The 20,901-nt window shown below is 35.6% G+C and overlaps 1 protein-coding gene across 7 annotated transcripts in view; it reads right to left on the bottom strand.

The window, feature by feature from the left end:
* The window catches only part of FAM184A (family with sequence similarity 184 member A), a 71,859-nt gene that overhangs the window by 24,027 nt on the left and 26,931 nt on the right, over positions 1-20,901 (bottom strand). For all 7 annotated transcript variants that reach the window (XM_077782253.1, XM_077782255.1, XM_077782254.1 and 4 more), the window contains exons 3-9: positions 19,430-19,565; positions 16,275-16,456; positions 15,431-15,628; positions 12,070-12,192; positions 8,169-8,330; positions 6,235-6,360; positions 5,896-6,042 (exon numbers count right to left, since the gene is read on the bottom strand). In XM_077782253.1, the coding sequence (XP_077638379.1) occupies positions 5,896-6,042; positions 6,235-6,360; positions 8,169-8,330; positions 12,070-12,192; positions 15,431-15,628; positions 16,275-16,456; positions 19,430-19,565 (1,074 nt within the window). The remainder of the gene's footprint in view (positions 1-5,895; positions 6,043-6,234; positions 6,361-8,168; positions 8,331-12,069; positions 12,193-15,430; positions 15,629-16,274; positions 16,457-19,429; positions 19,566-20,901) is intronic.

Here is a 20,901-nt window from a genome sequence, read left to right as displayed (position 1 = left end):
CACACACTTGTTAGTATTCCTACTGTGTCCTACTGAAAATACTTTGAAAACACTGATTTGTTCTGTTTCTTTTATTTGCCTGTTTTGTTGAGTAGCTCTTAATTGGAAATGGTCTTTAATGAATTTCCTCCATTATATTCAGAATCTTTTAAACAAAGAGTAAAATAATGATGAAGGTATGGTCTGGGCTGAATGGGTTCACCAAAACCAAAGGCTCGTAACAAACAGCTGAATGCTAGGCATTTGTTTTCATGTCCAAGCTTCAGACAACACTCCAATGACCAGTGCAGACAGAACAAATGCACCAACTCACCATCAGGATCACATCTCTGCAGAGAACTGGGAGCCCAGAACAAGAGAAGTAGAAGTAGTATTGAGAAGTAGAAGGTCATGAAACCAGGGGGAAGCACCCTCAGTAGTTGGCCCTTTGAGGGCTGCAGTGAGTCCGGACTATGAGATTATCCACATGCTCATGTGAAGCAGTTTCTGACCTGTTTAAAGCATAGTTTTCCCACTTGGAATACAGGAGCACCAATTCTTCTAAAGCAGTGGTGAGTGGTAGGATACAAACAAACAATGGATCTAGGCAGAAACGCCCAAATCTCCCCTAATCCTCTGTGAGGCCTGCAAGAGTTACAGCACAGTCCCATTTAGACCACTGTTCTGAGAGCTGTATTAACTTGTCAAAGTTTTCCACAGTCAAAGAAAGCATGCTCCTTGGGAAAAACAGGTATCTACAGATTGAAGAGCCATAGTAATAAAACATTACCCTGAACTGCATACCAGGGTGCCCTCTGTTTCTCCCTCCTTGGTATGACTTTCCTTTTTATTCTTTTGGATTTCCACATTTTAGATTTTTGAGTGCTTATTAAACCTTGCCCAACATCTCTTACCATCCACTAGATGTCATGGTAGCCTTACTAGTATTACTGAATACAAGACTCACCAAAGCAAATTAGGAGGGAGTTACTTGAAATTTACCTCCACTCTGTTTCTGACAGACAAGCCTTTAGACAGGGTGTTCAGGACCATATCAAGTGACAGGGAGCTGAGTAAAATGATTCTGTGCTGAAAGTTTATCTCCCTTCTTTCTGGAAACTGCTACAAGGTATATGCAGGTTATTTCTTGTAGAAATTTCCAGCACCCATTTGACAGCTAATCTTCTAATGCAAGGATTACCCAGGCTGTGGAACAGGCCAGTAATCCTTGTGCTGGGGAAAGAAAGCAGTGTTTCCTAATTTTGGTAATGTGGATGCACATCAGCTCTGCAATAAGCACCTCCACACAGGCAAGTAAAGATGGAGCAGTAACCGGTTCTGGATAAAGCCTGATCAAAAGCCATTTATAGATGTGCACAGGAGCCCAGGGACTTTTCTCAGCATTCCATCAACAGCAAAACAATCTGGATTTTTAGACTTTAGTAGCTTAAGACTGAGCTTGTCTTTGAATAGTAACTACATCAGAAGGCAATATTTACATTTTGATACAAGTCAAAGTTTCTCCTTTTTTAAAAATGAGCACGTCATCACAGGAAAAAACTCTGAAGAGGAAATCTCAACATATTTTTCAGAAAAAGAGTCTTTGCAGTAGGAAAAACAAACAACTACTGAAATGTATATAGTATACTTTTGACCATTCTTGCTGTACTATTTCTGGTATTTCCATTAATAGAAGACATATCTTTGGTGTGAAAAGTCGACAAAGTTAGGAAAGAAGAATGTCACATGAGCTTGACCATGTATGAGGCTACTTAAGAATGGGAAAGCTACATATGGGAAAAAATAATGACAAAAGCATTTACTTTACTGAAACTTCCTTACTTTTCAGTAAGGAAGATGGGAAAACCAGTATTTGCTCAAACAGAGAAAAGCCTATCTACAATGAGAATCCTTTATTCAGTTTACTAAATAAAGTATATTCACAAGAATATATCACAAGAAGAAACAGATAAGACGAATACAAATCTTAACCTGCATGTTTCAGTGTCCAGAACTGAAGGTTGCACAAGACAGACAAAGAGAAAATATGCTTATTCTTTAAAAAAAAAAAAAAAAAAAAAAAAAAAAAAAAAAAAAAAAAAAGATACCAGCTATTTTGCTATTTTGGCCCCGGCTGAAGCTTTCTTGGCAGTAAAATGTTTTTAAGAAAAGCGTTAAAACCCTATTATAGAGCTAAGAGGAATGGAAAAGAGCAAGCATATCTGAATTCACTGCATATTTCATTATGGAACTCTTTAATGGATTGACATAGAAGTACTAGATGCAATTTACAGGGGAAAAAAGGGAAAAGCACTTTATTTTTTGTCTTCTAGAATAATTTCTCATATCAGAGATAAAAACTACACATTTGGTCTCTAAACAGTAGTCTAGTTAAACTACCAACCACATTTAAGTGTTGATTGTGCTTTGCAACCAGCAAGAATGTGTTTAAGCATTTAATCAGCTGAATAGCATTTTATCTCAAGAAAATTATTTTATTCATAACAAAGCTGTATTGTTAGAGTAACAATAATCCTATGTGCATGCTGTGAGGTACCACTTAGCATTACTGGTATGAAAGCAGAACTATTACCTAGCTTTATGCAAGAGCTAGATCCCACCTCTCAAATGTGCAACAAATAAAAGTGGCAGAAATTTGTAGATCAGAATAACATGATTTTAAAAACTCAAATCAGCTTAGTACACTTTATGAGCATAATTTTTTTGACTGAAATTGTTTGGTTTGGGTTTTTTTTAATTAACATTTTTATTTGTGTCTGCTCATTCAGCTTTCCAGCACCAGTCAGTCAGCAGCATCCCCAGGTGGGCATACTCTATGTTGTATTTTTCTACAGTTTAGGTGGCTATATTTAAACCTGTTTTTTCAGCCCTTCAGCCCTGTATGATTATATAACCGTTCTTACATTTCAAGATAGGCAATACACTTCCTTGTAGCTTGTTTTTAAATCAAATCAGAGATGTATCAATACATATTAGAAAATTGCACCTGTACTAATGAGCATTTAATTTCTGAATTCAACCTTTATGAACAGAAATTATACAACTAAGTGGTGAACCTCTAGACACTTTCTAACCATAAAGAACACATATTGGCCACATTTTTTGTCAAATCAGGATTTACAAACTATTTAGCAGAGACCCTGGTCTTATGTTGTTTTGATAAATCATTGTATTATACTACTGATATAGAGTATACCACTATTTCAGGTGTAAAAATCTGAACTGCAGAAAGAGAAGCTGGATTCCCTCTCTTCTTAATTTTATACAGGCTTCACGCCTTTCAAATGGGTTTTAAATACATCTTCCCACAAATTAAAACCAGGGTGTAACAAATCCACAATTTCACAGCCCTACTGCAATATCTCAGGCCATTCTAGTTCAGGGTAGAATTTCTAAGGTGTTCCAGGACCTGCTCATTTCAGTACCTTAGCAGTTCTGGAAGAGAAGACAGAGGAGCATCCTTATGGAGTTTGTGGGTGACACCAAGCTGGGAAGAATAAAAGGTGGAGGGCAACACAGCGGAAAGGATACCATACATTGAAAGAAATGGGCTGCCATCCAGAGGGACCTATCTAGATTATAAGTACAGGTCAAGAGGAACCACACAAAATTCAGCAAAGAGAAATGCAAGGTCCTTGGCACAGGAAGGACCAAACCCATATACTGGCCCATACCGGTCCACATATCTGCTTTGCACAACCTTGTTGACAGTAGGCTAAACATGAACAGCAGTGTGGTGTGGCAGCACTGAGTGCCAGCAGCACACTGGGCTGTAGCAGCACCAGTAGTCTGAGGGAAGGGATCAGTGCCTTCAACTTGGCCCTTACTGCACATCACCTGGAACACCTGGAAGGCATATCTGTCTCCTCCTACAGCTCATTCTGCTTTGGTACAAAACACATGTTGAAAATCTTGCTAATATTCAGCAGAGAACTACCACCAAGAAGGCTGGGACTGGAACAGATATCCTTCTGAGGTAACTCTGTTTGCTCAGGCTAAAGAACAAATGTCTTTGTGGGACTTAACACTTTTCCAGTACCTAGGAGGTGGTTATAGAAAAAGTGGACCCAGTCTTGTTATGAAGGTGTACAGCAGAACAATGAGAGATTACAATCAAATACTAACAGAGAGGGTTCTGTCTAAATATAAAGCAAGAGTTCACTATGAGGATAATTAAGCAGTAAATGACATTACTCAGGGACAGTGGAATCTTCATCCTTAAAGGTTATTCAAGAGCTGACTGGACAGAGCCCCAAGCAACCTGGTTCTAATTCAATGCTGAGGCTTCTTCCAGCCTAAGCAAGTCTGTAATTCTGTGATCCAAGTCACTACAACTCTCAGAGACTACCTTTTGTGTACTGCATTCAGGAGGAAATTATTACAAATCCATTTCTCCAAGAGTTAAGTTATCCATCTTTTACACTATGGTCTGGAATTCTCTATCTTCCAGCTGTAATGGATAAAATACAGACTCTTATTAACTCCCTACTACCAACACTATCTTTTCAATCTCTATTAAATACCTATCCAATTCAAACAGTGGTATGGAAAAGCTGGATTGAAAAAAAAATAGTCCTCACATGCTATTAATCTCTTTGCATACAGTTCTGATATAGTAAAAGATATGAAGAAAAAAGAAAAACAACCATTTTGCATATGGAGACCTTTTCCTGTGTCTGAAAATTCTCTAGCATATTCTCATTACTACAGTTAACTTTCTGATTCCAAAATTTCTTGCACAGGCAGGAAAAAAAAAATGTTACTTTCTAACATGGTAATTTGCCATTCTGAAACTGTAGGTTAGATTTAATGTGGTATTTTTGAAAGACATTGATAAAAGTATGTTAAAACTATGGAAAGTTCAATATGCCCTTTTCAAGACAAAATCCTATTTACAGGAAGAAGTAAAGAAAATAAATGAAACTTGGGTAATGTGAAACTTAAAATCAAATTAGTCTAATTCTTATTATGTTCCTGTTGCAAAAAGTAATGGACCAAGAACTTTGAAAACCTCCAGCTTTTATGAGCCTAAACCACAAGACTTGACAAGATTAAATTCGCCCACAGCAAAATATATTGTGACATGCTCCTGTGAGAAGCTGTATAATCAAATGCGTGTTCAGTTATTAGACTTCCCAAATTAAACAGCAAATTAAAAGCCATCCCACAATAAAACCCTGGAATCACAGTCATTTAATGAGTTCCAAAATCTATTACTCTTACTTTAAAGTATGTTTGCTCATTATCAGCTGTTTCTTCAAATTGGAGTCAATATAACCAATTCTACAGCATTTATGGTTTGAAAAAAGTACAAAGTAAGTATTTTTTTGAATTATCTAACATAATTGAGATTATAAATATGAGCTACATTAAAAAAACCTCAGTATTTACACAAAATTATCCCAAAATAATGTCCAAAATCACTTAAGACAGAGCTGTAATAAATGTGTCATAGAAACTAAGACACATTTTGACTTCTCAGAAACTTGTACAGTTTTATGCTTGTACACATACAGGATTATTACTTTTGTAAAGATAGGGGATACCTTTAAGTCCAAACAATTAACATTGGTAGATATTTAACAGCACAACAGGTGAGCAGACAAAATCAAAACAATCTTGTAGTGAAGAAGTGAGACTGTCAATATTCTCTCCCTCCTCCCCTCAAAACTGAAAAGTTTTATTCACACTTAATTTAAAGAACAACATTCATATAACTAAAGTTATATCCACATATTATTAAAATATTTTATCATGATTAGGTTAAAAAGCCCTATGTTAACAAATTTTATCTCAAAACCCAATATCACAATTGATTTAATTTACTTAGTTGGTAATAAGCCACCAACAATTCAATTGTAAAGACTTTCCAATTCTCAAAGACAACATAGTTACCTGGTCTAAAAGATCTTCCACCTTTTTTTGCCATCCATCCCTTGCTGCATTTTTTTCACGTTCTTTCAGCTGCAACAACTGAGTCATGGCTGCCTTCTTGTCCTCTTCATGCTGCAGCCTCAGCTCTTCACGAAGCTTATTACATTCCTGTCTAAAAACAAAGGACAAATAACTAAAATACAGTGGGACCTTGTGCAAGAAGTAGGAAAGAATTACAATCTCAGTAATAATTGGAAAATCTTAAATAACAGAATCCTTTGCTTTACATTTAATTTGATAGTACATTTGCATACAATATATAGTTCATTTGTTACTAAATAATTATAATTAAAAAAAAACTTGCCGAAGATTTTCAGTCCATTTTATTTCCAAGTCACGTGCCATTCTGTCAACTTTGAACTTTTCTTCCTCTCTCATGGCAGCAATCATTGCCTCATGCTGTTGTCTCTCCTGATCTAGTTCCCCCTGCAAGTACAAACTTTACAATAGAGACTGATCAGCAGCAAAAGTGTATTTCAAACATTGAGTGTATTTATAATAAAAATATCAATTACAATTGGCTCAATTGGCTCATAAATTTTAACTAAAACTTCTTCAGTGTAAAATTCCTAGTTATGCACAATTAATACTTATACATGTCCTGATATTTCTTATTTGTGAAACAGAAGTTTCACAATATTCCTATAAAAAGCAATTTTCCAGTAAGTCATTCTGCAATCTTCTCAAATACAATTAATGGTGAATCACAAAATAATTTATGTTGCAAAGAACCTCAAAAGGTCACTAAGTCCCACTCACTGAAGGATGTACTTCACAATTAGAGCAGGTGGCTTCAGTCCTTTGTAAAGAATGCTTTGAATTTTATTTTTAATTTTTTTAAGCATCATATATCCAGTATTTGAATTTCAAAGTGTGAGCTATCTCTATGTGATATAAAGTTCAAAGTTCATTTCTGTTTCTCAATGGGACAAGCCTGCTAGAAACAAGGTTTCACAGTCTGAACACAGAAAACACTACCTTTAAAATTCCCATCAATTTCTGCTGAAATTTTATCATACTAGAATAGTATTAGGCACCACCTAGAAATATTACTTACATGAATGTTGTTCAGCAGTGCTTGCTTCATTCATGAAGCAAACATAGACCCCTAAATTGAATTATTAATTTTTAAAATGAGACCTTTCTTCAGCATTTTGATGAATTTTAAAATCTATTAAGATAAATTTTATTGCTAGTAGTCTACTAAATATGAATATTTAAATATTTTAATAGGTGAAGAGAGCAATACTAGTTCATAAGTACATTTAGAGACATTAAAAAATGCAGAGGGGAAGTTGTAAACTATAATACTGTGCACCTCTAATGACTGTAGCTGAAAGAAATAAAAAAACCCATACCAATAACCTGTTTTGGGCTAGTTTTGTTAAGAAAATATGAAAATACGTTTAGTGAAAAAAAAATTATTGTATTTGCTGCTTTATGTCAAATACGTCTGTGATCTTGTAAATGTACATCCTTTACTGAGGAACCAAAAAAGAAATGTTTACCCAGTATTGCAGTCAATAAGGTATCGACAGACTAACTGATAGTTCTACTTCCATCTAAGCCAATTAAAATGACAATATATTTGTGCCTAGGCAAATTAACTGCTGAATGGTATAAAGTTGTCACATTTTCTAGGTGACAGTCTGATATCCTTAAAGATATCCTAGCATATATCTAAAAATTATTCTAAAGTTTTACTGAAATTCCAAATTCAAGCCTGAAATGAAGACTGTGTCCATTATCCAAAGAAACCATGGCATATATGTATTCAAATAACTAATCAAAAAGATTTCTGTGAATTCCAGATCTAGTAAGCTCTAGACCTTGTATTGCATCATGACATGAACTGTCTGGAATTGCAAGTGTTAACTCATATCCATTCATGAAATTCTGTTAAAGCCCTGAACATATTTTGGAAGATACAATTTACATTAATCACACAAAGATATGCCTGTAGCACTACCTGTTAAATACTAAGAATGTTCTTAAAATAGAAAAGACCCCCCCGCTGAAACAACCAACCAATAAAATAAAAGAACCAAGCCCCAGAATAACCTATCCTAGTCTCCATTTTTTAAGTTTTCTGTTCAAAATAGAAATATCTCCTTTAATGAAGCCATATGAGGCTTCATTATGGGTACCCCATAATGCTTCTAGCCACTTTAAAAACAAGACCAAAATCACCCTAACTGTGCTTTGCACAATTTATTCTCCAACAGCATTGTTACCTCGACACTATACAGTGAATCTGTGGTCTCTCGTAGTCTTGCTCTAGTTAATTCTAGTTCTTTCTGGAGTATTTCCTGAGCTTCTTGAAGACTGGAGATGTGTCCTTCTGCAGTCCCGAGGCCTTGCTCACTTTTTCGCACTAGGTCTTGCAGACGACACACCTGTGACATTACAAAAAACCCTGTGATTTCCATAATTATTGCTAATGGCAGCCAAGTCATCCTGGTATTTTTCAGTGTTTCCTAATTCTGACCTAGACAATTTTTTAGTTGCAATGCATATTCTCCTTTAATATCACTTAATGCTTACGTATTTAAAAATAAATTCCTGTAATATTACAGGAGCAAAGACTCAATTAAAGGATTTTTAAAGTTAAAAAAAAAAAATGCAATGTATTTGATGCACATTGCAAGGAAAGGGGCTACATAAAAGATCTGAAAATGCCTCTTAGTTTACTGTGAGAAAGCATGTTTTCAGCAAATTAATGAGAAATATTTCAAAATACATTAACTCTAATCTAATATATAAATTAAGTTGTGCTAGGGTTTAAGTTTCTGTTTTCAGATTGCTACCTGTCCAGCCTGTTTAAAACTCAACCTAGCAACTGTACATATAATGTAATAATCTCCTTAACTGCTATGTGACAATACTCTTTTTTTCTGCCTGTTTGTAGCTCATCTTCCCACCTGTAAAATGATGATACTACACTCCTTTGCTTCAAATAAAAATATGAGATTGAACACTGTTCACCAGCTACAGGAAAAAAAAAGCTTTTTAAGTATGTAGGTTGGAAAAATGGAAAAAAATGGGAGGTAGGGAGAAACAAAGAACAGCAGTTAATTGGAAATGCGTTTTTTGCCAAAGCAATAGTCTGTGCTGCTGCCTTTGTAGGGTGAGACCAATTCATTCACAATGGGACAAGTGTCACAAGAAAATACTAGCTTTTCATTTACAGGCATGGACAGGTAAGAATTATAACCACTCTTCCTGTTTGTTAGAGTAATTACACAAAAATAATTTTATAATACACACAGAGACATCACCCCTCTCTCAGAACTCTCTCCCTCTGTCGACAATTTTTGAAGTGTTCAAAAAGAGGAACTCCTCCTTTCCTCTCAGAAAGGATTCCAAAATTTCTTTGGCATGAGAGATCTCGGTGAAAAACTCAGGTAAACTTGAGCACTTCTCTCTCTGCTCCTTTGAGTTATATTCAAGCAATTAGTAATTCCCTACAGAGCACTACTACCTGAAGGAGAATCCCTACAAGAAAAACTGTCTCCAGACTGTACTGATATACTGGTAGTGCACTTCTGTCTGTGTATCTGATAGTAGCAAATCACTTGCATCATATGAATGGCAGTCCTGTAGATCTAAAGGACATGGCAGCAGGCAGGAATACCACTCATAGGGCTTAAGATATATTCTGTTGTTGCCAAAGCAGTGATGGAGGCTGTTTAAAATGATCTTTAATAACATCATCAGAAATACTTTGCATGGAGACAGCAAGTCTTTGGATGACTGTGCCAAGTCATACAAACAGATCAACATTCTAAGAGGCCTAGTCTACAGTGAAAAGAAACACATCTACAGAGTGAACAGCCAGTCTCATCCTCAGACACGTGTGAAAAAAACAATATTTTGACTTAACCCAAACTCCCAAAAAAGTCTCTGGCAAGTATTTAAATTACACTGCTCTTAAAAAGCTTAGTACTAGAAGCAAGCCTAATGAGGCTAGAATTTTCCTTCATCCTTTAGCTAAGATAATTGCCACCAGAAAGTCTGTCAAAAAGAAAAGAAGATGGCATGGGCTCAAAAGCAGCTTTCTCAGCAAGGAAGCTAGAACTAGCATCCACACAAAGTAATGAATACAAGCCCACTGATAAATTACTTCTGTAATTTAAAGCAAACAAGAAAAAAAAAAGGGAAGCAATAGTAGCAATGTAAGAGCCAAGCTAATGATGTGTCTGACACATCACAGGGAAGCTTTTTCTAGGTCATTGAGAAACTGTTGTTAGCTGTCAATAGAGATCTAAGGCCAAGCTGTGGCTGCAATTGAAGCACTTCTTTTATGTGCTCAAGATCAGCATAGTAATGAAATAAAATATATCGCCTCTGTACTACATTCAGTGGATTTACAAACCAACCCAAACTTATTTCCTGTATGTTTTCTCTCATTCTTTCACTATGCAAAATATATGGTATTACATTTATCCTAGCAAAGGATTGTATATAAATTTGAATATTGGACAGCAGCTGGACCTAGTTCCCTACTTTAGTCTTCTGTTCCTTAGCTTTGCCTCTGTTTGGTTCTCAGCATGCTGCTGAATTAATTTTCCAAGCCTGAATTTTATAGCAGTTGGATAACAGAAACTCATTCTTTAAACATTTGAAGTTATTTCCTTCAAGGAAGGAGAAAGTTCATGGCTCATGAAGCCAAGAGAAATGGATAAAGAATAGCTAAATTTAAGCCAACAGCACTCGATGACGATAGAATGACAATAGTGCTCTACTCAGATATAATCCAGAAACAATGAAAGTTAGCATATAACAGAGAAGTTAAAGCTAAAAATAAATATCTAAATTTCCTGTAGTTTTGAACTGAAGAATAAAGCTGTGTATGATATTATTAATATACATAACAAATTTATCATATTTTCATCAATTTGAATGCAGGTAAGCACCCTGTTAAAAGAGAAAGAGCAGTTCCAGATTAAATTTACACCTTTTCTAGGCTCTGAAACAAAGACACTGGCAACCCTAAGGAGGAAGAACCCTCCTGTTTAAACAGCTACTCACAACTGACTGATCAGCAGAGCTGCTGAACTCTAAAGGCAGGCGGTCCAGCTACTCTGGTGGATATCCATCTATCTGGTAGGTCCTACTCTGAAAGTATATGTTAATACATATTTTCAGAATATAGACCTTAATATATTAAAGTCAAATACATTATAATGTTATTAATATATTAACATATCCATATGTTATTAATACATTAATATACAATATATTAACAAGTAAAATCTATACTTTATTAAGTTTATCTATACTTTTGGGCAAATTTCCCCATCTAGTATATTAAAAACATTAAGTTTTTTTTCTTAAGCTAGTTTAGCATTTGTGCAATTTGCAAGTCACCAGAATGAGACACCTGCTCTCTCCAAATGTTGTACAGTATGGAAAGCAGTAATGAAAAAATGTTGCTGCAAAATCATACTTAAATTCATGTTTAAGTCTTTCACACTGAAATCATGCATAGGGTTTGCTGAACAATAAAGCTCACGAAATATGTTCTTGAAACAAGGCAAAAGTTCCAGTGAAAAATGGTTTGATGTTTTTGATATCAGTAGAATGTACTTTAGTTTCAAAATACCGTATTATGAAAAGGTGATGATTTCCAACTAAAAAAATTAAAACTGTCTTGAGATATGATACATTTTACATTGATTGCATATATCACGACAGAGCGAGTAATTTGGGTCTTACTGAAAGTATTTCATATCATCTTTTGATGAAAATACATGAAGATGATTTGCAAGTCAGGAAACTGATCAGAATTTATACGCTAACCACAACCAAATATGGGTTTACATGCAGTTAAATTTCCCTCTCTCCTGACATGTTTTGTGTAGAGGTCTGCATACCTAATCAGAAGATAAAAAGAATTAAAAATAAAGAGCTCTTTACATCAACTGTTTACATCTCTCTTGCTTTAGTTATTTTGTAAAGGACAATAAAATCATTACTCAGAAGCAGTCAACTAACTTGCCATGTTTTAAGTATACTCCACTCCAAACAGAAGTAAGGCATTAAACACTTAACAGCATAGTCCTAGACCTATCCTGGAGTCTAAGATCACTACTGATGAGATGTAGTGGCTGAAACAAGCGAGTTAGTCCTTGCCTCCTGATTGGCAGAAGTCAGCTTTGATGTCAGCTCTTCCTTCATGTTTTCCAGCTGCTGTCGGAGCTGATTCTTATCATCCTCCAAATGCAGTTTCTCCTTCTCAAACTGCTGCTCCAACTCCTTCAGAACAGGAAGGACAGAAGATTTATTAATACTTGCCATAGTCATTGCAAAGTATAGATCTACCACACTGAAATTATTCTAACTGGCATAAATACTTGTGATCTCAATCCTTTCCTCAAACTGTTAAAGCATGAATACTTACTTCCTTTTAAAACAGAAGTCCTAATTTTTCAGTTTATTTTATAATTTAACATCCTTGATTATTCACAAAATAAAGACAAACAGGATTTTCCTCTCAATTACTTCTCAATTATCAAAAGCTTTACAACTATATCTACTTTCACAGTTTTTCAGTCTAAGTTGAAAGAAGAATTTTTAATTTGCTATAAAATTACACTGATAAATCTGCATGGCATCCAGCCTTTACTCATCTATTTCCTACAAATAATTCCCACAGGAAAGAGTAAATCTTAAAATCCAGATTGAGCTCTGTGAAGGTTTTCAGAACGTTACAATAAATGAAAAAAAAAGTCCCACACCATATATCTATTATATTTATGTAGAACCAAAAAATATCAAAATATCAACAATTAGTTTTCAAGTTTAACTATATGGAAAGAAATCAAGTAACACCCCTGTTCTCATTCAACCTTTATGGTGCAATAGCCAAATTCTCAAAATAACTGCTGGATTAATTATATTTCTCTTACGTAAACCTATGTTATTTTTATGTGTATATATGCACACATAAATGTCAGAAACTTTTATATTTTTTAGGAAAATTATAAATTCATACTTCAGCCTTTTTAATATTCAGCATACAATTTCAGAAGAACAATTTATTTCACAAAATACTTAAAAGGAAACGTTAAAATTGAAAATTTTATTACATTTCAGTGAAATATACTATATAGCTCATAATACTGCAAAGTTTTAGTGAAGAAAATTAAGGTTGCCAAGCAAGGTGTTCCACAGTCACACCATAAAAGGCTTCAAGGTTTTCTATGGAGCTAGAGGCTCTTTTATTAACTCCTTCCTAAGGGCTCAGCTGAAATGCAAGGCTTAGCATCGACTCAGCGCCTCTGTGCAAACCTAGGCTCAGGTTTCTGAAAAATCAGTTATTATCTCAGAAACAGCCATGAAAATACATTGACCAGAGCCAGCCTGAAACAAAAAGTAGAGTATTGGTAAAATCTGGGGAAATAGAAAGAAAGAACTAAAGTATTAAAGAGGAAAAACAGTCAGTAAAAGATATAAAAGTCTAAGAAATCCAAAGTTTCCTGATGCAAGACAGCAATGTAAAGTCAACCCAGCCAACTCCAAGGAGCAACAGAGGCCAAGCCTTCCTCATCCAAACCCAAAGATGCCTCAAGTGTTTTGTGGGGGGTGGAAAGCACATTAAGCAGCTTGTTAGTTCTAGCACTGCTTTAGGGTATGTGGCAGGCAATAAATGATTCCTGCATATGCTGCTTACATGATCTCTTCATCACGGCAGAAGTTGGTCAGAGTGACAGAACAGAGGGTTACACTGTCACGAACACATTACTAAACAAAGTAAAACTCAACAATTCCTGCCTTCTTCACTGGGTCCACATGAGTCAATACATGGGATAAATGCTCCCTGCTCAGTGAAAATTGATCAATTTGTCTTGTTCATGCTGAAATCTGCTGTCTGCAAAATCCCACTGGCGCTATTTAGACACTATTCTGATAACAGAGCAATTATTTCTCTGATGATACTTGTCAGTACAGCTGTGCAGTACTGCAAAATTATTAGCAACTCTATTTTCATAATTCTCCTGATGCCATTTTTATAGCTCATTTTATAGATGGAAGTACTGAAGCAAAAAGAAATATTTGAGCTATTTTTTGAATCCTACTCTAATTCTGCTGAATTCTCTTCTGTTCCCCAGATGCATCTCCCAGTCTTCCAATCCCAATGAATCCTTATGTCCTCTATCCCAAGGCTCCTGGTACCATGCTTCTTCCTCATACAAAATTCAACTCTGCTCGGCATTTAAGAGTGACTATTTTCTTCCTTGGATTACTTGATCACCACAGCATGTGCTCAGTGAGACAGGTTTGACAGAGGAGACAGTGAAATCTGATTAGATTTAACATCAATGAAATCGGATTGAGATCTTAATCCTAACATTTCTTCATAGCTAGTTTTTCCTTGTTAAAGTCATTTTATATTTCTCACACTTACAGAGGTGTTCCCTATTTAAACTAGTTTAATGATTTAAGAAAAACAGTTTGTGATCTCCTTTTTTTTTATTCTTCACCATTATTTTAATAACAAAACCAAAGAAAAAGAACCCCACATCTTACTGAAGTAAAAGGAAAAATATACACAGAAACACTAAGAGACATTATATTAATAACAGGCATGTTTAAAGTTTTAAAGAAAGTAAACCTGAAAGATCAGAGACATATATGTTCTCTGAGAAGACAGGTCAATTACTGGGTGACAAAAAATAACTTGGATTTATTAAAAATTGAACTAAGAAGCAATATGCTAGTAGAAAAATTTACAAGAACAAACCAAATCTGTCTGAGATGAACATCACTAACTACAACCACGGTTCTTGGTATGTTTCCTGTGAATACAACAAAAGAAATATAACAAAGCCTTGAATTAAACACTTAATCCTGTATTTCCTGTGTAAGGCAAAATTTGTGTATAACACATTTACAATCAGATTAGGAAATAAAAATTTAAAATGGGCCTCTTATCCTGAGAAGGGAAATGCCAGATTTGTGAAACAAAAAAAGCCTTTCAGTTTCAGAATTCCAGTCAAAGGTTAACGTATAGGTTCCTGGAGAGCAAGTTGCTGTACTGTACATAATTTTATGATGCAGGCTTAGAACAGCTGTTGTCATCTTCTGAGTACATATATAGCCAAATCCTAATAAAATATCTTTTTGTACTTCTGGACTGTCAATGAAAACTGTAAATAAATGTTATAATACTATAATCTGTTATCTCCTACAGAATTACTGATCTAGATATTCCAACCCTTCTGAATATAGGTCATAAATCCCAGGAAAACAAAACTATTATACTTGAAAATACATTTGCATAAATGGAGAATTTATCTTTTGGATACAGACAAATGACAGTACAAGTGCTTTTTTTTTCCTCAAGATATTTGTTATTTTTCTAAAGGGTAAGCAGTTTCTTCAGAGGCCTGCAGGTAATTCCAAATTCAATTTGCCACAAAACAAAACCATGCAGTACAAGATGCAAACTGTAACAGTTGTTTTTTGTTTGATTACTAAGAAAATAACATACCATCTGTAGTTTCTTCTTATCCTTATTAGCATTACTATGTGCAGCCTCAATTGCAGTATGGTGTTTCCATGCCAATTCTTCTAAGGTCTTGGAATGAGCCTCCTTTAACTGTGCAGCCTCCCCTTCCAATCTTGCTTGTAATTTTACCAGCTCCTTCTCATAATATTCACGTTGTGTTTCCCTTGCTTCATTTACTTTCTATAAAGTACAGGAAAATAAATCTATTCCATGGTAAGAAAATATGAATAGTAGGAATAAAAAAATCCAAAAACATTACGGATGACATAAATCTGCAAAAAATTAACCTCCACATAAAACAAATTGAGCAAACACTAAGCACTGACTACATGATTCAGTAACCAAAAAGGTAATTTTAAAAGATCCATGCAAAACAATGCATGCTTATTAAAAATATATATTTTTCCTCTACTTAATCTGGGAAAACAACAATCAGGCACCAAGCCTATAGAGAATTTCTTCTTAGTATTTTCAAACATGCTCAATGCATTTTCAGCAAATGTGTTTTCGAACAGTTCTTTAATCATTTCACATTTGTCCTTCCTCAGACAATTTAGATAGTAGGCATATACACACAAGGTCATAAATCAAATGCAATTGTTAGAAGATTTTCCAAAGCAGTCTGAACACTTCATCTGATTTCCCTCTAATCTTACTTTATAATCTACATTAGTCATTCTTTGTTGCTACATGAGATATGCTTGAAACATTCTAGTCCTAGTCTGGTTTTATCAAACAAAAATTAAAGCATAGTATTTTTTTTTTTTTTTTCTGAGAATCCTAGTGGTTTTGGTTTTATTCAGCTAAAGCAAATAAGCTGTTTAACCTTCTCCAATGCCAGAATTTGCTGCCTTTGTCGCTCATCCAGACTCTGTGTTTTGCTTTGTAATAAATTTCTTTCCTCTTCCAGCTGGGACAATTTTTCCTTTAATCTAGACTTTTCTGATTCCAAGTCTCTGATTGTAACTTCTTGAGTCATTTGAGTAGCTTGAAGCATTCCAATGTGACCTAAAAACAAAACAGCTCTTTAAAACCTCATAGCATTGGTTTCATGCAATTGAAGTGCACATTTATATTCCAGTGATAGTACAAATCTAGTGGAAGCTTGCATATGGATCTCCCTTGTCTTCACTGCAATACTCATCTTCCTCTCCTCTTCTCACTTGTTTAGTTTTATTGCAAAATGCCCAACAACAGTAGAACACTTGGTGCTGGGGCTTCTTTAGTTTCAATTTTCCTCATTTAAAGTTGCATGTTGACTCCCAAAGGAGTAGGCAAGTAGGCAATTCTAAGAACACTGAAGAACTGATCCCACCTAAACCTGCATATTTCTATCCTAGAATAAGATAGACAGCAGGAAGCAGAACACTAATGTCTAAAGATAAATATGTCATTGTTTTATCAAACCCAAAATTTAGGTGGCATACTAGATACATAGTTTTATCTGCTGTAAAACTTTGGGAATTACACTTCATTTTGCTAAAGGGATCTGACTAAAAGATATAACAAAACTATATAGTAAAGTATGATCTAAAACCTTCAAGGTTGGAGGCTTCCTCTTAATTTCTTTATACCTATTTTTGAAAAAAAAAACAAGCAAAGGAAGTACAATTTCAAACTACACAATATAATCATCAATCCTTCATGTAACCAGCTGACAAAGGTTTACGACTTCAGAAATTTCTGTTCTTCTTGATGTATATTATTGTAGGTGACTGACTAAAGCAGTGACATTTCTGTTATTTTGGCAGAGGCTTTGAAGTGAATAGAAGACTTTTTAGAAAAAGAGGATGCTTCTAGTTTGACCCAACTGAAATAAGAGAGGTATTGTTTACTCTGAGTAATTTTCTCCTGTTTTTATAGTCTCAGTTTCTAGGAAAGACTGTTGTTTCCCTTCTCATTTTATTATAACTTTCAAAAATCACAGATTGAATGACAGTTCCATTTTATAATAAAGAATTTTATAACAAAGCTTTTAAATTTAAGTCACTAAGGAATAGCTATGAAAGTGAAGTATATACTGTTTCTCATATAACAAAATGACTGAGTGTCATGATTCATTTCCATTTGTTGTAAAAAGCTAGATGTGACAAAAAGGAAACTGTTGCCTGTGGACAGATGCGAAGGGAAGAGCTATGAGATACATAATGAAATCTGGAAATTTAAAATGCCTCAAAATTACTATTAATTTCATTAAAAATGCATACCTCTAACTGTATTAAGCCCTGGAGAATTCTAAAAGTTATTTCAACATTTTTGTTTGTAAAACTGAAAACTGAAGGGGAATACTTAGTACAATGGATGTGCTTAGGTTCCATAACATTTTTTTTAAATCCTCATTTCAAAACTTCATCCATTTAAGAAAAGTATTTTCAAACCCCAAATTTTATAATCTAGCAATAAATAATAATAGAATTTTCAGTTCGTCATACAAGTACATAATACATATTTCATTGTAAGCACACTGATCTAGAAAAAGATCAGGCACTGATCTAGAGCTTTTGTCCTAGCAATACCAACACAGAAGACAGATTTCCCCTTCCTCATGCTCAACAGTAAAGATATGAAATGCAGCACTTTGTTTACAAGTTGGGAATCTCAGGATAAAAGGAAGAAGAGTATTTTAAATGCCCCAAAGAAACTCAATGGAGTATTCTAAAATTGCAATACGATAAGTAAACTTTCTTTACAGTAATTAAGTATGAGAATTCAGTTACTTTGAGGGAGGATTTTTGACAATGTGAGTTGAAAATCAAGCATTTCCAAACAGGCTGGCAACCAACTACCCCACATGGCAATGGCTTGGTGGCACCACTGCAAACAGGGATCTTGGTGCTTGTTACACAGCGATGCACTGCAAAACAAAGAGGTACTGCTGACAGCACCACTGAGCTTGGCAACAGCACAGACACATTGGGACTTCTGGTAAAGCTGGCTGGCCTCAATCACAGGCTAGCTAACTCCATGACATAACTAATACAGAAAAATAGCCTGGGTATTTATTTGGATGGCCTGGTGAAACCCTCCCATGCTTCTACCTAAGGAATGAAGAAACAACAGCTTTACAGTGTATGAAAACAGGGCTCTCATACAGTCATGAATTTTTCTATGACTGCCTCACACAACACCTTTTGGAGGGTCAGATGCCCATTGTACATACTCTCAGCAGTAAGCCTATTCCTTTTAGCTGTTTGATCTAATAGGATCTTGCAGTCTTGGGCTCCTGCTGGTCACTATATTTTTCCAACATACGGCCTAGACTACTCCTGGTCTTCTGCTAATTTGTGTGGAAAACAATCAGGAATTGCTGTAATTGGTCTAATTGAACAGGGCCGAAGATAAGCCAGGGGCCCCTTTATAAGCCTTAGAACCCTACCTATTGTTTAGCTGTCCAAGTTCAAGTACTGGGGCCCATGCCTACTACTGAGCACACTAGGGAGACAATGCCAATGTGGGAAAAGAAACCTGCATGTGTACAGTCAGGTCGTAAACTATTTTTTGTGCCTTTCCACATGACAGCAACTACAAAGGAGCAAGGAAAGCAGCTACAGAAAAAGCTTTAAAGGATTTATTATTCAGTAAGCTGCAAATCTTCTGACAGTAGGTATAAAGGAAAGTACCACAGCATCAGCAAAAAGAAAACACAACTGAAAAAAGGTGGAAGAACAGGAAGCATGTCTCAGTTACTATGTGGAGAACAGATACAGAGCAGAATTGTTCTAAGTGCAGTTCCAAGGCCTGGAAGATATGTACATGCCAAAGTACAGCATTTGGACAAATGAGTACACAAAAAAAGGAAATTGAAGTACAATGCATATGATAGCAAAAAAGTTTAAAAATCCCCAAACCTTGTTGGAAAATTCGATGGAAAGCATTAAACAGTCTTTAGGCACTCTAAACCTGCATGTGATTGACAGAAAAAGGAAAGGCTAAAACAAAAGGATGAAGTTTGTTTCCAGATTAAGTTACTGACATACATACTGGCTTTGAGAACAAGATCAGTGGCCTGCTGCTGTAAGCGCTCTCTAGCAGCTGCAAGCTCGCTTTCCACTTCTTTGTGTTTGCTTAACAATGACATCTCCTCCTCCTTCACATCATCTAGCTGTTTTTGAAGAACCTAGAGGAAACACATAAAACCTGTTACCATCATATACAATCATGTCAATTTAAATGAACATTAGGTTAAAAGATACAGAAGAGACCTTCCAGTAAACAAGTTTTATTCACACAAAAGCTGAAATAGTGCACTATTATTGCCATATACATTGTGTATTATATGTAATGATTCAAAAATACTTTTTGAAGAACAAGATAGTGGGTACATGGCATAACAGTAATGCATAAGAAAAATGTGATAATATTCAAAAAAGTATATAGAAAAACAAACTATAAAATGGTCCACGAAGTTTGGGGGTCAACTTTAGAATCCTGGTTTCTGGTATCTGAGAGCTTTTCACATTAAAGAATGCATTATGTGTTCACAGCAGTTTTGTGTCCTTCATTGCAACTCTGAGTGTTTACTACTGACTCAAATTAAGCTAATTAAGCTATGCATGGAGATAGATAAAATGAGAGCTGGGCAATTACTTATATCAAACATTCCTGGGTGTCACTGTTGGGACCAGCACTTTTTAGCATGTTTCTCAGCAACATGGGCAGTAGTACCGGGTATTGGGTGCACCCTCAGCAAGCTCGCTGATGACATCAAGCTGTGTGGTGCAGTCAACTTGCTAGAGTCTCTCTCCTCTGTTCAGCTGAGGAGAAAGGTGATAGAGCAGCTTTGGGGAGCACCTGGCACACAGCCAGGGTCAACCCAACACACTAAATAAAAACTGTGTTGGAGTTTAACCCAGTAAGCAGCTAAGTACAATACTGCCACTTGCTCACTACTGACAAAGTGGGGCAGGGAAGGGAATTGGAAGGGTGAAAGTTCAAAAACTCATGGTTTGAGATGAAGACTGTTTGCCAGATAAAACAAAAGCCACACACAGAAAAGCAAAGTAAAAGAAGGAATTCATTCACCACTCCCCATGGGCAGGCAGACGTTCAGCCGTCCCCAGGAAAGCAGGGCTCCATCTGGCATGACAGTGACTTGGGAAGGCAAACACCATCATGCCTTCCTCATTCCCCCAGGTTTATATGCTGAGCATTATGTCATATAATATGGAATACCCCTGTGTTCAGTTGGGGTCAGCTGTCCTGGTTGTGCTCCATTCCAGCTCCAGAAGGGTGAGGGAAAATCCAGAAAGACTTTGACTGTGTAAGCACAGCTCAGCAATATCAAACCATTCCTGAATTACCAACACTGTTTCCAACATGTTTGGATTTGTTTCCAACAAATCCAAAACCTGGCACCCCACAAGCTCCTATAGAGAAAATTAACTCTACCTGAGCCAAACCCAGTAACATACTGAAGTAGTGTGCAGTATTCCAGTTGCCAGTTGTGAAAATAT

The sequence above is a fragment of the Lonchura striata genome, chromosome 3 (assembly GCF_046129695.1).
Source record: "Lonchura striata isolate bLonStr1 chromosome 3, bLonStr1.mat, whole genome shotgun sequence".
NCBI classification, from domain to species: domain Eukaryota; kingdom Metazoa; phylum Chordata; class Aves; order Passeriformes; family Estrildidae; genus Lonchura; species Lonchura striata.
Note: the sequence above shows the minus strand (reverse complement) of the source record. Positions and strands in the feature narration are given on the sequence as shown.